Source organism: Aedes aegypti, chromosome 1 (genome assembly GCF_002204515.2).
Source record: "Aedes aegypti strain LVP_AGWG chromosome 1, AaegL5.0 Primary Assembly, whole genome shotgun sequence".
Classification (NCBI taxonomy): domain Eukaryota; kingdom Metazoa; phylum Arthropoda; class Insecta; order Diptera; family Culicidae; genus Aedes; species Aedes aegypti.
Window position 1 is genome coordinate 286170532 of NC_035107.1, and position 12838 is coordinate 286183369.

Consider the following 12838-nt stretch of genomic DNA (forward strand, 5'->3'; position numbering starts at 1 on the left):
GTCGTTTAGAGATTGTTTTAGGAATAGGAATGTAGATGAATTGCTAAAGTAAGGCCAGAGGAATTACTTGAAGACATTCTTTGTGGAATCCCTTGAGATATTTCTGGAGGAATCCCTGAAGGAATTTTTTCAAGAACACCATAAACAATCTCTGCAAATATTCCCGGAGAAGTTTCTAGAGAAATCCCTTGCGAGTTTCATGGAGGAATTTTAAAACGGAGTAGGAATCCCAAAACGAATCGCACTAAGAAACTCTGAAGGGACCCACATAATAATTCTAGGACAAATTGCTGGAAAAATCCCAGAAGGAATTCTCAGAGGACATCCTTTATGAATTCCAGGCATGATGAAATGCTGTAGGACAATTGTACAAATTGCTGAAGTAGTTTGTGGTGCGATCTCTAAAGGAATTTCCTGAGCAATGCCGGTATCCTTAGAGGAATTCCCGAATGAACTTCCACAGGAAGTTTTAGGAGAACCTTGGAAATTATTCTGGAAGGATAACTGAAGAAATTTCTAAATGAAACCTTGGCTTTATTTCTGAAAGAATCTCTACAGGAATTTTTGAAACTATTCTCAAGCGATTCCTAAAGTAAACCTTAGAGCACTCTCCCTGGAAAAAATCCTTGGAGTAGCTTAAAGAAACTTTATAGACACGTTTTGAGGAATCTCTAGAGGAATAATTGAAAATAAATCTTCAATAATAAAGTTGAATCCTTGGAAAGATATCTGAAGGAATATCTGGAGAATCTTCTAGAGTAATTTCTTAAGCTATGACTGGAGGAATAAACGGAGCAATCTTTGCAAATATCCCTGAACAAATATCTGTAGGATTGCCTAAAAGGTTTCCAGACGTAATCCTCGATGATTTCGTGAAGGAATCTATGAAAGAATTTCTAAAGGAATTTCTGAACTTACACCTTGAAGAATGTTAGGGTTTCTTGGAAAATCCATCGTGAAACTTCTGGAAGTTTATCCCGACGAATATTTGAAAAAAAAATTGAATTTTTTTGAGAAATCCCTGAAGCTTTTTTTTAGGAATATCTGGAGAAATTTCTGTAGAGATTCCTGGAGGAGTTTCTAAGTTATTATTTTCAAGATCGCTGAAGGATTTTTTAAAGAAATGTTTAAAGATATAAGGTGATTTGATATTTGTTAACATGAATTGGATTTGTACTGATTTGAAGTGTAAAAAAATCTGACAGCACTTGCGTTACTGATCTCAACTAGATAGCAAAGCAACTATAATCTGGCACGTAGGATCTCGCAATGGAAATTCTACTCAAATCCCATGAAAAATAAGCTCTGCCAGGAATTACACTCGAATCTTGAAAAGGAGTTCTTCTGGAATCCCTCAGTGGAGAATTCTACGCGAATTCCAAGATGTGAATTTTATTCGAATTCCGAGAGTAGATTTGAGAAAGAGTGGAGTAAATGTCAAAATTGGAACAGATGCGAACCGTCAATCCGCGTTCCAATTGAGCAGAAGACCTGTCAAAGTTGGAACATTACGACATCCTTGATTATAGGCAGTCTATTCTTTATCTGAGAGAGAGGAGACAGCTGGCTTCGATTGCGAACTCCCAAAAGTCAAGGGAACCTGTCATCAACTGTCACTGGAAAACCGCACATTCGAAGGGCAGAGCGTGAAAATCCGTCAAAATTTGGCAAAACCAAAACTGGATGCAATTGAAAATTCAGGTTGTTTTCCTGTGCCCTCGCATATAAAACCGTTGAATATTTAAATCTTATCGATTGGACTCAAATAGCTATTGAATTTTTTTAATTTTATGATTTTTTTGATAACAAATGGGAGGTGTAAATGGTTTTGACCCAGTTTTTGCTCTCCGAACCATTGTGCCTATCCCAAACATCAGAAGAATAAACCAAAGAAGCCAAGAAAACAAGCCAGTTGTCAGTGAGCTGTCTTCTCTCTCTCTCTCAGGTCTTTATTATAGAATTCTACTCGATTTCCGAAAAAAGAGTTCTATTCGAATCACGATAGATTTTACTCGATTCCATTCAACTCGAATTATGAGGAGTATTCTATCGAATTCCAAGTGGGGATTACTACTTGAATCGCAAGAGAACAGTGTAGTATCCGCATCGCGGAAATACATTCGGCTGATTCTGCCATCAGCCGAATTATTCTTCGGCTGTTACACACAACACATCTTTACTCCACAACAAAATTCACTCAACTGAAATCAATCTCATGAGCCTCTGTACGTGCCATAAATTCTTTTGTTCTTATGACTTTTACTGTGCGCCATGTGTTGGTGCTGTCTCGCTCTCTCTCATGGGAAACTTGCAAACAGGGCGCACAGTAAAAGTCCAACGTTTTATAGCATGCATAGGCTCATGTTTTCCAGCACACTACAACCTGCATGAGCCTCTGTACATGCCATAAATTCTTTTGTTCGTTTGACTTTTACTGTGCGCCGTGTGTTGGTGCTGTCTCGCTCTCTCTCATGGACAACTTGAAAACAGGGCGCACAGTAAAAGTCAAACGTTTTATAGCATGCATAGGCTCATGGTGTCGAACTGTCACTCATGCACGCTGAGATGATCTTATGTAATAATGTGTTTATATTAGCCTTCTTAGAGCACGCTCAAATAATTCTATTTGAACAAATCGATTATATTCCTTTCCATCTACAAACTCCAGATCATACAAAGGATTCTACTCAAAACCCGACTGAAATCCGAAATGGAAATTCTTGAATTCAGAGACAAGATTCAACTCGAATCTTGCAAGGGAGTTCTTCTGGAATGCCTCTGTGGAGGATTGCAGTTACAAGATGTGAATTTTATCCGAATTCCAAGATACGTTTTTACCAGAGTGTATTTGAAAAAGAGTGGCGTCAATGTCAAAATTGGAACAGAGGTGAACTGTCATTTCCATACAAATCCGCGTTCCAATTGAGCATGACGCCTGTTAAAACTGGAACATGACGTCACTTTTGTTTATAGGCACTCTATGGGGTTACTACTTGAATGGATCATTAAAATAACCAAAACGTCCGCTATGGAAAGCATAGATAGCGCCACCGTAGCCTTGTGTGTTTGACAGAACAGCAATGCTGTCACAATGTAAAATCCTATATATGTACGGTGGCGCCTTTGTTTTGATGCGGTGAGCACTGACAAAAACTACCTTCAATGATCCATTGCAAGAGAAGGGTTCAACTCAAAAACCGATTGAAATGGATCATTAATTCATTTGGCACTCACCGCATAAAAACAGCGACACCACCGTATACGGGATTTTACATTGTGACAGCGTTGCTGTTCTATCAAAAACACACAAGGCTACGGTGGTGCTATCTATGCATTTCATAGCGGTGTTTTTTTATTTCGGCGATGAAAATTTATCAAAACGTTTTTGTTAAAAGCTGTCAAAGTCTTGAAAAGTTTTAAGGGTAATTTAAATTGGAATTGTAAGTTTTTTGTCGATATTCAGAAAGCATTTTTTGTGAATCTTCAACCTATCTCAAATCGAATGTAGATAGGACTTTTGTCGGAATCGATAGACGATTTCTGTCAAAAGACATAACAAAAAGCTTCGTGATTCTCGACAAATTCCGTGCTTCGTGCACAACCCGTCCTATCTCAATCAGAAGAATACTTTCCAAACAACCATAAATCCTATCTATGCCATTCTTTCCGCAACAAAGAACAGCCGACTTCAGCGAGAAGTTGCTCCCCATTTGTAAAGGGGTTACAGCAGCAGCGGAAAACTCCTCCAGCTAATGGCCCTTCTCTCCTCTTTCGGTTTGCTGTTTTCCATCACTTGACGTTCTGACTGTAGAGTAGCGGAAAAAAAATCCTTCCGAACAAGGACTACGGCACAAAGCTTTCGCGAGTGTGTGTGGCTGTGTGCGTTGTGGGCGGACGAAGAGCCTAATCTTTTCTATTCAGCCTTTCACGACCCAATTAGAAATAGACGAAGCAGCAGCAGAGGGCATCATCTGTGGCTGACGACGATGGCGCATCTTGGCCATTAACAGCGAGAGATTTTTCTTACAGTGCTCGAAGGAGAAGAAAAAAACTTCACCATGGCAACCATCGTCGCACGAGGGGGGAGTCGATCAAGTATGCCTTGAGTTTCGTCTATCGCGCGAGTCAGAATCGTGTGACCAAAGACGAAATAGAGACGCAGTAGTCGGGCTTAGGATCAAAGACGAAATTAGGACCTCCATGTCCCTTGCAGCTGCCGAAAATTTTATGGCGCATAAGGTAATAGAGCAAAATCTAGAATGCCGTGAAATGTGTACTGCGATCTGTCAAACTTGGGTACCTTTAGCAGTACCAAGGGACCAAATGCAGTACTAGAAGTGGTACCCAATCTGAATTCGAGTGGAACGGACCTGTTAGAATGGGTACCATTTCTAGTACTACATTGGATCCTTGGTGTGGTATCGAAATAAGAATTGACAGATCACAGTGCACTGTTTTCTAGATTTAGTTCTACTACAAGTGATATGGACGCCTTTATTCGGTCTTTGGTGTGACGTCAGCCGACTTTGTGCGGTTTCATCACGCGCCGTCATCGTCGCCAAATAGGAATCAATTTCCTATCGCCCGTCGTCTTCTTGGTCTAGGGGCTGTCTCTCTCTCTTATTTTCGGTTCAATAAGGCTCGGAAAAAAGACACTAATCAACCCCCACCCCCGGGAACGTTGTTGATTCGATTGAGAGAGGGGATGCGAACATGAAAGCAATCGATATGGTAGCTTCACACCGGATTGAAGAGCATCGGGGGATGGAAATGGCGCCCAACTTGGATCGAAGTAGTCCGATGATAAGCGCTTGTCATACATAACAATAATTGTCAAAACAGGATAGGAAATAGCCCTACAACTGTCAAACTCCCAATTAATGGGTTGGTTCGGTGTGCCGAAATCGGGTGAAACGTCAAACACTCGCGCACGGGGGGTACCCCGACGGAATTAAAGATCATTAGTGGAGGCAATAAAAATAGATTGATTTCAATTGGAACGCCTAGCGATATTTGTTCGGCCATCATCATCATCGAATGATAATGGCAACAGAGCCAACAAACGACCGCAATGAAGAAGATAGATACGACCCTGCAACAGGTTGCCCTCATGGGTGCTGCTCTCACATCTCGCGTCTCAGGTTTCTGTCATTTTCGGTGATGGATCTGTTTACCTTTCGCAGCAGCAGCTGTGCAGCCATTACGGGCCGGATCTTGACGATGGCTGCGCCATAAAAGTGTCACCCCAAAAGTCATAAATAACGACGATCGACATTCGCATACTGTTTGTTTTGGCCACGAAAGTTCAAATCCATCAAACAGGACCGAGGGGCCCGTTTGTTATGTAAACAAACAAAAAACGACAAATGCACGAAACGTCAATTCAAATAAACGAAAGATAACCTTTCCAAACAAATTAGCAACCAAATCCCATCAATATATGCATTTCTCTTCCATAATAAGTCCCCAATCCGCAAAATGAGTGTCATCTTGTTTGGGCGTTTCGTACCCAAAGAAAGGTCACTGGAAATGTTGCAAACTCTTCGAAATGTCGCAGCAAGCGCTGCTGATAGAAATGACGGAAGAGAGAGTGCCAGGATCATGGTTTTCTTTGTTTCCGGCCTGCTTTGATGCTACGATGCCATTATCATATTTATTGGGTCGCTTCGGCGAAGCAAGGAGGCGTTTGCTTTGTGAAAGCCTGCTGCGATGAGATGTCGTCGTCTGACTGACTGTGAGTGGTGGTGAGATGGTTGATTTTTTATGGCTGCCATCAATAGTTTAGTTTTCGAGTGTGGATTTGTTATCCAACGACAGTTATGGGTCTTTGTGTGGGATGTGCAGGGTGTTGACTTTTTGATGATGGTTTAGGGATTTGGGAAGCCGTTCGTATCTTGACTGGATGTTTGGCCAAGATGGGCCAATGGAGACAAAGAAGTCTCTTATGTGGACCGAATAGAAGCACTTCTGGATAAGCTACAGGTTTCGATTTGATTTCAGTCAGAACCAGTAGTAACGAATCCCTAAGGGCGATTTCAGAAGACAACTTTCAAATTGAGATTTGAAGCAATCACTTTTTGAATCCAGTTTGACAACAGAATCCAGTTTGTACAGTAGAACTTCGACAAGTGAAAAGCTGGTCAATAGGGTCCTAAAATGTTTAATTAAATCTTGTTTTTATTTAGTAACACGAAAGAGCATGTTGTAGCAACCATTTAAGCAATATTTCCTGTTTAAATAACGGCTGTATAACATTTAGAATTAATTTGAAAATAGGTCCAACTTTGAACCTTGACACTCAGTTGACAAAAGCGTCACAAGCGCTCAACTTATTAACACTGGGGTTGTTCCTATTTGACATTTCGGAAGGGACACGGAAAACAAAATACACCCAAAATATTAGTTTAAACCAAGGGGTGTGACAAAATCTCAAGAATCAGAAAAAAAATGCTTTTTGCAAAGCATTCAACAATTAAGTAGACATGTGTTTCTGGCCTAAACTGAGGCGTTTTATACCAAAATTAGGACAGGGCTTGAGGACTCTAGTGCAAAGCAATCAACTTTGAATCTAGAAATGAATTGACTTTAAAACCTAAATGGGATTATATTCGAAACAGGATTCGATTTGAATTTTACGACGTGTTTCTACTCGGGAGGAGCATTCTGTTCGAATCATGAGAAAGAGAGAGATTCTACTCGAATCTCGATACGAGGACTTCACTCGTATCCCGAGAAGGATTCCACTCGATTTCCTTGGGGTATTATACTCTTATGTGTGTAGGAAATTCTAGTTGAATACTAAAAGAAGGTTTCTACTCGAAATCCACGACCTCTCGTACTGTACTTGATTATGAATTCTACTCGATTCTCAAGAACAAGATTGTACTCGAATTCCAAGAGGGAGATTCTACTGGAATCCCGAGAGGATGATTCTACCTGACTTTCGATTTTCTAGATGTGTTCTACTCGAATTCCTATAAGAGATTTTAGTCAAATTCTGAGTATTGAATCTCAGACAGTTTAATTCAATCTACTCGAATTCTCTGTCTGGATTCTACATGAATTTTGAGAAGGAATTCTACTCGAACCTCGAAGGTGATCTCTGTCGAAATTCATGTCGGAGTTCCCAAATAGATTCTTCTGGAAGTGCCTGAAATAGATTCCTGTAGAAATTCCTAATGAAGTCTTTTGTCGGAATCTTGTAGTAGATTGGAATTCATAAAGCAGATACTTGGAGCTACCTGTCGGAATACCTAAATGATGTTCCTGTCGAAATCTCTGACGGAGTTTGCTGTCGGAATTCCTAAAGGAGATGCTGTCGAAAGCCCTGAACAAGATTCTTGTCTGCATCCTTGAAGTAGATTTCGAAGTTTCTAAGTTCCTGACGGAGACTTATGTCGACAATCCTAAAAGAAGTTTCTGTCGAAATCCCTGGTCAAGATTCTTGTCTGAATTTCTGATGTGATTTCCTCTCTAAATCCCCTGAAAAGGTTTCATATCGAAATTTCTGAAGAAGATTCCTGTCGCAATCCCTGGATGATGTCGGAATTCCGTAAGGAGATTCTTGTCGGAATCCCGTAAGGAGATTCCTGTCGGAATCCCGTAAGGAGATTCCTGTCGGAATCCCGAAGGAGATTCCTGTCGGAATCCCGAAGGAGTTTCTTGTCGGAATCCCGAAGGAGAGAGAGATTCCTGTCGGACTTTGATTCGATTTTTAACCCAATCCCTAAATTATTTCTTTCTAGCTTCTGAGAGGAAGCTTCCAAGCTTCTGAATGGAAGTTTCCAAGCTTCTGAATGGAAGCTTCCAAGCTTCTGAAAGGAAGCTACCAAGTTTCTGAAATAATGCTTCCAAACGAAAATAAAGCTTCCAAGCTTCTGAGAGGAAGCTTCCATGCTTCTGAGAGGAAGCTTCCATGCTTCTGAGTGTTTCTGAAGGGAAGCTTCCAAGTGAAAATGAAGCTTCCAAGCTTCTGAGAGGAAGCTTCCAAGCTTCTGAATGGAAGTTTCCAAGCTTCTGAATGGAAGCTTCCAAGCTTCTGAAAGGAAGCTACCAAGTTTCTGAAAGAAAGCTTCCAAGCTTCTGAGAGGATGCTTCCAAGCTTCTAAGAGGAAGCTTCCATGCTTCTGAGAGGAAGCTTCCATGCTTCTGAGTGTTTCTGAAGGGAAGCTTCCAAGTGAAAATGAAGCTTCCAAGCTTCTGAGAGGAAGCTTCCAAGCTTATGTGAGGAAGCTTCCAAGCTTATGTGAGGAAGCTTCCAAGCTTCTGAGAGGAAGCTTCCAAGCTTCTGAGAGGAAGCTTCCAAGCTTCTGAGAGGAAGCTTCCAAGCTTCTGAGAGGAAGCTTCCAAGCTTCTGAGAGGAAGCTTCCAAGCTTCTGAGAGAAAGCTTCCAAGGTTCTGAGAGTTTCTGAAGGAAAGCTTCCAAGCGAAAATGAAACTTCCAAGCTTCTGAGTGGAAGCATCCAAGCTTCTGAGAGGAAGCTTCCAAGCTTATGTGAAGAAGCTTCCAAGCTTCTAAGAGAAAACTTCCAAGCTTCTGAGAAAAAGCTTCCAAGCTTCTGAGGAAAACTTTCAAGCTTCTGACAGGAAGCTTCTAAGCTTTTAAGAGGAAGCTTCCAATTTTCTGAGAGGATGCTTCTAAACTTCTTACAGAAAGCTTTCAAGCTTCTGACAGGAAGCTTCCAAGCTTCTGAAAGGAAGCTTCTGATAGGAATTCGATTCGATCCCGAAGGAGACTCCTGTGGAATCTAAACAGCATTTTTATCTAAATTCAGAGAGAATTTTTGCTTCGTCTGACCAACATTCATCAATTCAATTCAGTTCGTGAGACTTTTGTCGGAGTTGAGAAAAATAATACTGTAGTTTGTCGAAGTTAAAAATTCAATTTTTTCTGTCGTCGTCATCAGTTACTACTCGCTTTTCGGATACGTATTGTTCGCGATCTTCACAAAATGGTGATCCCAATTTGTCGGACTTAGGTCAAGCCCGATGAAGCATATGTATAGCGATGAGTGATGTATAGCTTGGCGGGTTAACATCTAGGTATAGGGGAATCGGATAGTTTGGTTTCGAAAGATGCTTCCACAGGTTAGGCCCACGTAAAGATGAACAAAAAAACAAAATTATGTTTTGAGCGGCGAAAGCAAGAGAAGGAAAGCAAATGGCGGATGAATGCTGAGGGGTGAATCAATGGTTCGAAACGTCACCGCTCGCGGTTGTTTTTCTCAATGGGGTAGTGGTGAGTAAATTCAAAAGAAAAAATATAAACAAAAACATCGTCATTGACTGGTGGAAACAAATGGTGACAGTGCTTGGTGATGTAAAAAGAATGGACAGGGGTGTGAGTTTCTTTCGATGAAAGTTTTTTTTTTTGACACACATTTTGACAAACATGGTGGCGAATGATGGAGAGTGGTGAAGTAGGCGGTGAGACGAATCCAGCGATGAAAATGGCGATGAAAGCAGCTCGACGTGGCGGCACACAGCGGTTCGGAAACATACAAACAAAGCATGCGTTGATTTGTTTGATTGGTGGTGGCAGAAGGTGGTGGTGGTGGTGTGTTGAATTAGAAGATAGAAGTTTTTTTTGTTTTTTTTTTAGGAGTGACAACTCACCGAAACCAGTCTTTTGCTGCAGGGAAGCCGCTTGCTGCGTTTGCTGTAGCAGCGTCGTAGGCTGCTGCGATTGGCCGTACGTGCCGAACGGCTGCTGCGATGTGAACGAAGCTTGTTGGCTTTGCTGGAATGCTTGGCTGGCAGCACTGGTGGCGGCGTTCGTGCCGGTGGCAGCGTTGCCATAGCGCTGGTAGAATGGTGATTTTTGCTGTTGTGCTGCCAGCGCCGACATGATTTGGTGTTGCTGTTGCTGTGACATGATTCCACCGCCACTGGACGACGAGACGGATGAGACGGAAGTTTGCGACGAGGCGCCACCTGTGGTGGATGACGGTGACGAAAGGCCAGTGGCGCTGTGATGGGTGCTGTTGATCTGATTGATCTTGGCAATGATGCTATCATTGTTGTTGCCCCCTCCGCCGGCCGTCAGGACCAGGCCCTGGGCCTCTCTGCCCTTCGGTGCGGTATTGTTGTTCCGCTCGGCTGCCAGAGCCGAACTCAGCTCATCGAATATGAAGTAGCTGCTGGTCTGATCGGGCGACCGGTTGTGGCTCGGGGTGTGCTGCTGCGGTTGCTGCTGGGACGCTCCTCCTTGCTGTTGGCTATTTAACATTGAAAATCCTTTGTGGTAGAACCTTGACACGGGTTCGACGAACGGGGAAGAAGAGGAGGAGGAGTAGGATGTCGATGAACGGTTAGTCAAATTCTCGTAGATGGCGTAACTCTTCTTTTTGTATGAATATTTTTTTGTTTTGATTTCTTGTACGTTCGCTAAAACACTATTTAATTGCACTTTGTTTGTTTTTTAGGTTATATATCGCTTAGCTTTCAAACGTGGTGTATGACACAACTGAATGACATTTAAATGCAGCCGTAGCGGGACTAGTTGCGATTTAATAGCTGTGATAGCGAGGACGTATCCGTTTGACGTTTGTCGTTAGACAGTTAGACGATGACGTTTGATTATTTATTTACATGGAAACAGTCGAAGTAGGCGGCGTTTGACGTTTCAGTATAAGTAGGCGATGAACTGTATGTAACGCAGATGCTGTAGTTGTTAAGTCGATTCTGCTGCCGATGTATGGAAGTAGTGGTACTGGTATAAAAATGGACACACTCACACACTGTCACCATTTGCTTCCTAATGCGCTTCTATACTTCTGTGTTTTGATTTTGGAATGCTTGTTTACGTTTCGATTTGGAAAAACCGCATGGCGCTACGAAACCGAACATTAATATTTTCGTTTCAAAAAACGGATTTTCTTATCCTAGAAAAATAACACACACATTTCCAAGAGAGAGAAAAAAGAAGAAAGGGAGAAAAGAGGAAACAGTTGGAGGAAGAAAAACATTAATGATTGAACGGGAAACACAAATCGTTTGACGAAGGGGTTTTGTTGGATTCCGAATGCGGATTTTATAGAGTGTGACTGATGCAACTCGACGAGGGCGACGGCGTAGTGGAACGGAGATAGAGAGTGACGTGAGTGTGTGCGTGACAGATGCGTGACAGCTCTGGCAACACTGGCGCGGATTCGCGCTCAAACGGAGCAAGTAGGCTGTGCTGTGTTTTTCGACAGTTTTTCTTCGTCTGCTGCTCCCGTTCGTTCGCAGTATGATGAGATAAGCAGATTCCAGCGACACGAAGTGACAAAAACAGATAAGGAAAAAAAACGAGCAAACGTGAAATTTGTTTGTGCGGAAAATAATAATAACTACCAGGCGGGCGAAACATCATTCGGCGGCGATATGTGTGCTGGGGTGAGTAATGGCGATTTTCGTCTAAATGTCAGCCTAGTCGGTTGTGAATGTACGAAGAAGTGAGTGTAAGTGAGGAGGGGGGTCTAAACGGAAGAAAACGTTCCGAAACTCGAAAAACCAGATGACGGCAAGAATGCACACGGAATTGGAAGTAGCAAACGTTCGAGGAAGAAGAGAGGCGGAAGGGGAAATGTTCACTAAAGACAAAACGTTGCTGTTAGAGAGCTGGCTGGCTGGTGTCACGCATGTGGAATTGCAAAATATGTGACTAAACTGAATGGGGTTGGGTGGATTTTGGGGGAGGGTTGGAGGCCAAGGGGAGTTTGCTTTGTCTTCGCTTTCGTCGGATGGGAATCGGTTTTCGGTGTACGTTGTTAAATCATAGGTTTTTGTTTCGTCAGATTTACATGGCTGACATGTGAGCTCACATTCAGATGCATGAGGATGTCATTACGTTAAGTAACTTGGGATACGTTGAAGGAATAATTTTAAACGCTTTTGAGTCCATTAAGATTTTTGCCAATTCAATAAGAACTTATTACAGGCAACTCTCCATAACACGATATTGAAGGGACCATCGAGTTACAGAACACAAAACCAGTGCTACACTGAGGCAAAAATACTTAGGTTTTCCATAAATCAAGACTTATGAACCAGCCAAATTATGGCTTCATTGCACGCTTAAACATTTCGAAAATGGGTTCATAAGTTTCATAAGTGAGAGCTTTGAATTCTTTAACAACAATTACTTGAAATAATTATCATAGCAATCGCTAGAAGAACTACTCCGCTTTATATGTTGGCTACGAGTTAATCGAAAGCAGATTACATGCTATCAAAACATGTCAATTTTTTAGCACGCCTGAAATAAAAGACGAACTATATTATCGATTGATAATTCGAATTAATATATTATCATTGCGTTTATTACCGAATTTCATTGAAATTTATTATCGAAATTCTTCACCAAAATCATAAGTGAAACTTAAAAATTTCAACAATAATCGTTGTGGCGCCAAATCATAATTATTCCTTAAGAAATTATTAAGTTTTTTTGCCTCAGTGTACTGCGATCCAAGTGACCATCGAGTTGATGATACTCCTCGGTTTAAACTCAAATTTTGGGAGTATTTTTTTCCATGTTTCTTCCGAAATGTCAGATAGGAACAACCCCGGTGTCAAAAGTTGAACCCCTGTGGCGTTTTTGTCGACTAAGTGAATGTCAAACATGATCAAAAGTGTCAAGGTTGAAATTTGGAATCATTTTTTTTAAATTAAATCAGAATTCAAACACGGGACTCGATTAGAATCAAATTTCAGGACTCGTGTAGAATACCTCCTCGAGTTTCGAGGAGAATCACATCTCGGTATTCGAGTAGCTAAGCGATTCGTCGAAAACCTAACAGCTGAGAATTTTCGGCAGAATTTTTCGGCAGAACTTCTCCAAATGTTCCTTTTTATA

At 41.6% G+C, this 12838-nt stretch overlaps 1 protein-coding gene across 9 annotated transcripts in view; it reads right to left on the minus strand.

Moving 5' to 3' along the window:
* LOC5565754 (RNA-binding protein Nova-1) overlaps positions 1-12838 on the minus strand; it is a 208418-nt gene that overhangs the window by 133513 nt on the left and 62067 nt on the right. For 4 of the 9 annotated variants that reach the window (XM_021838079.1, XM_021838075.1, XM_021838074.1 and 1 more), the window contains one exon: positions 9616-10250. The exons of 2 other annotated variants lie outside the window; for them this stretch is intronic. In XM_021838079.1, coding sequence (XP_021693771.1) covers positions 9616-10228 — 613 coding nt within the window. In that variant the 5' untranslated portion in view covers positions 10229-10250. Of the gene's footprint in view, positions 1-9615; positions 10884-12838 lie in introns of all 9 variants that reach the window. 3 more of the 9 variants (XM_021838077.1, XM_021838076.1, XM_021838082.1) reach the window with 2 other exon arrangements.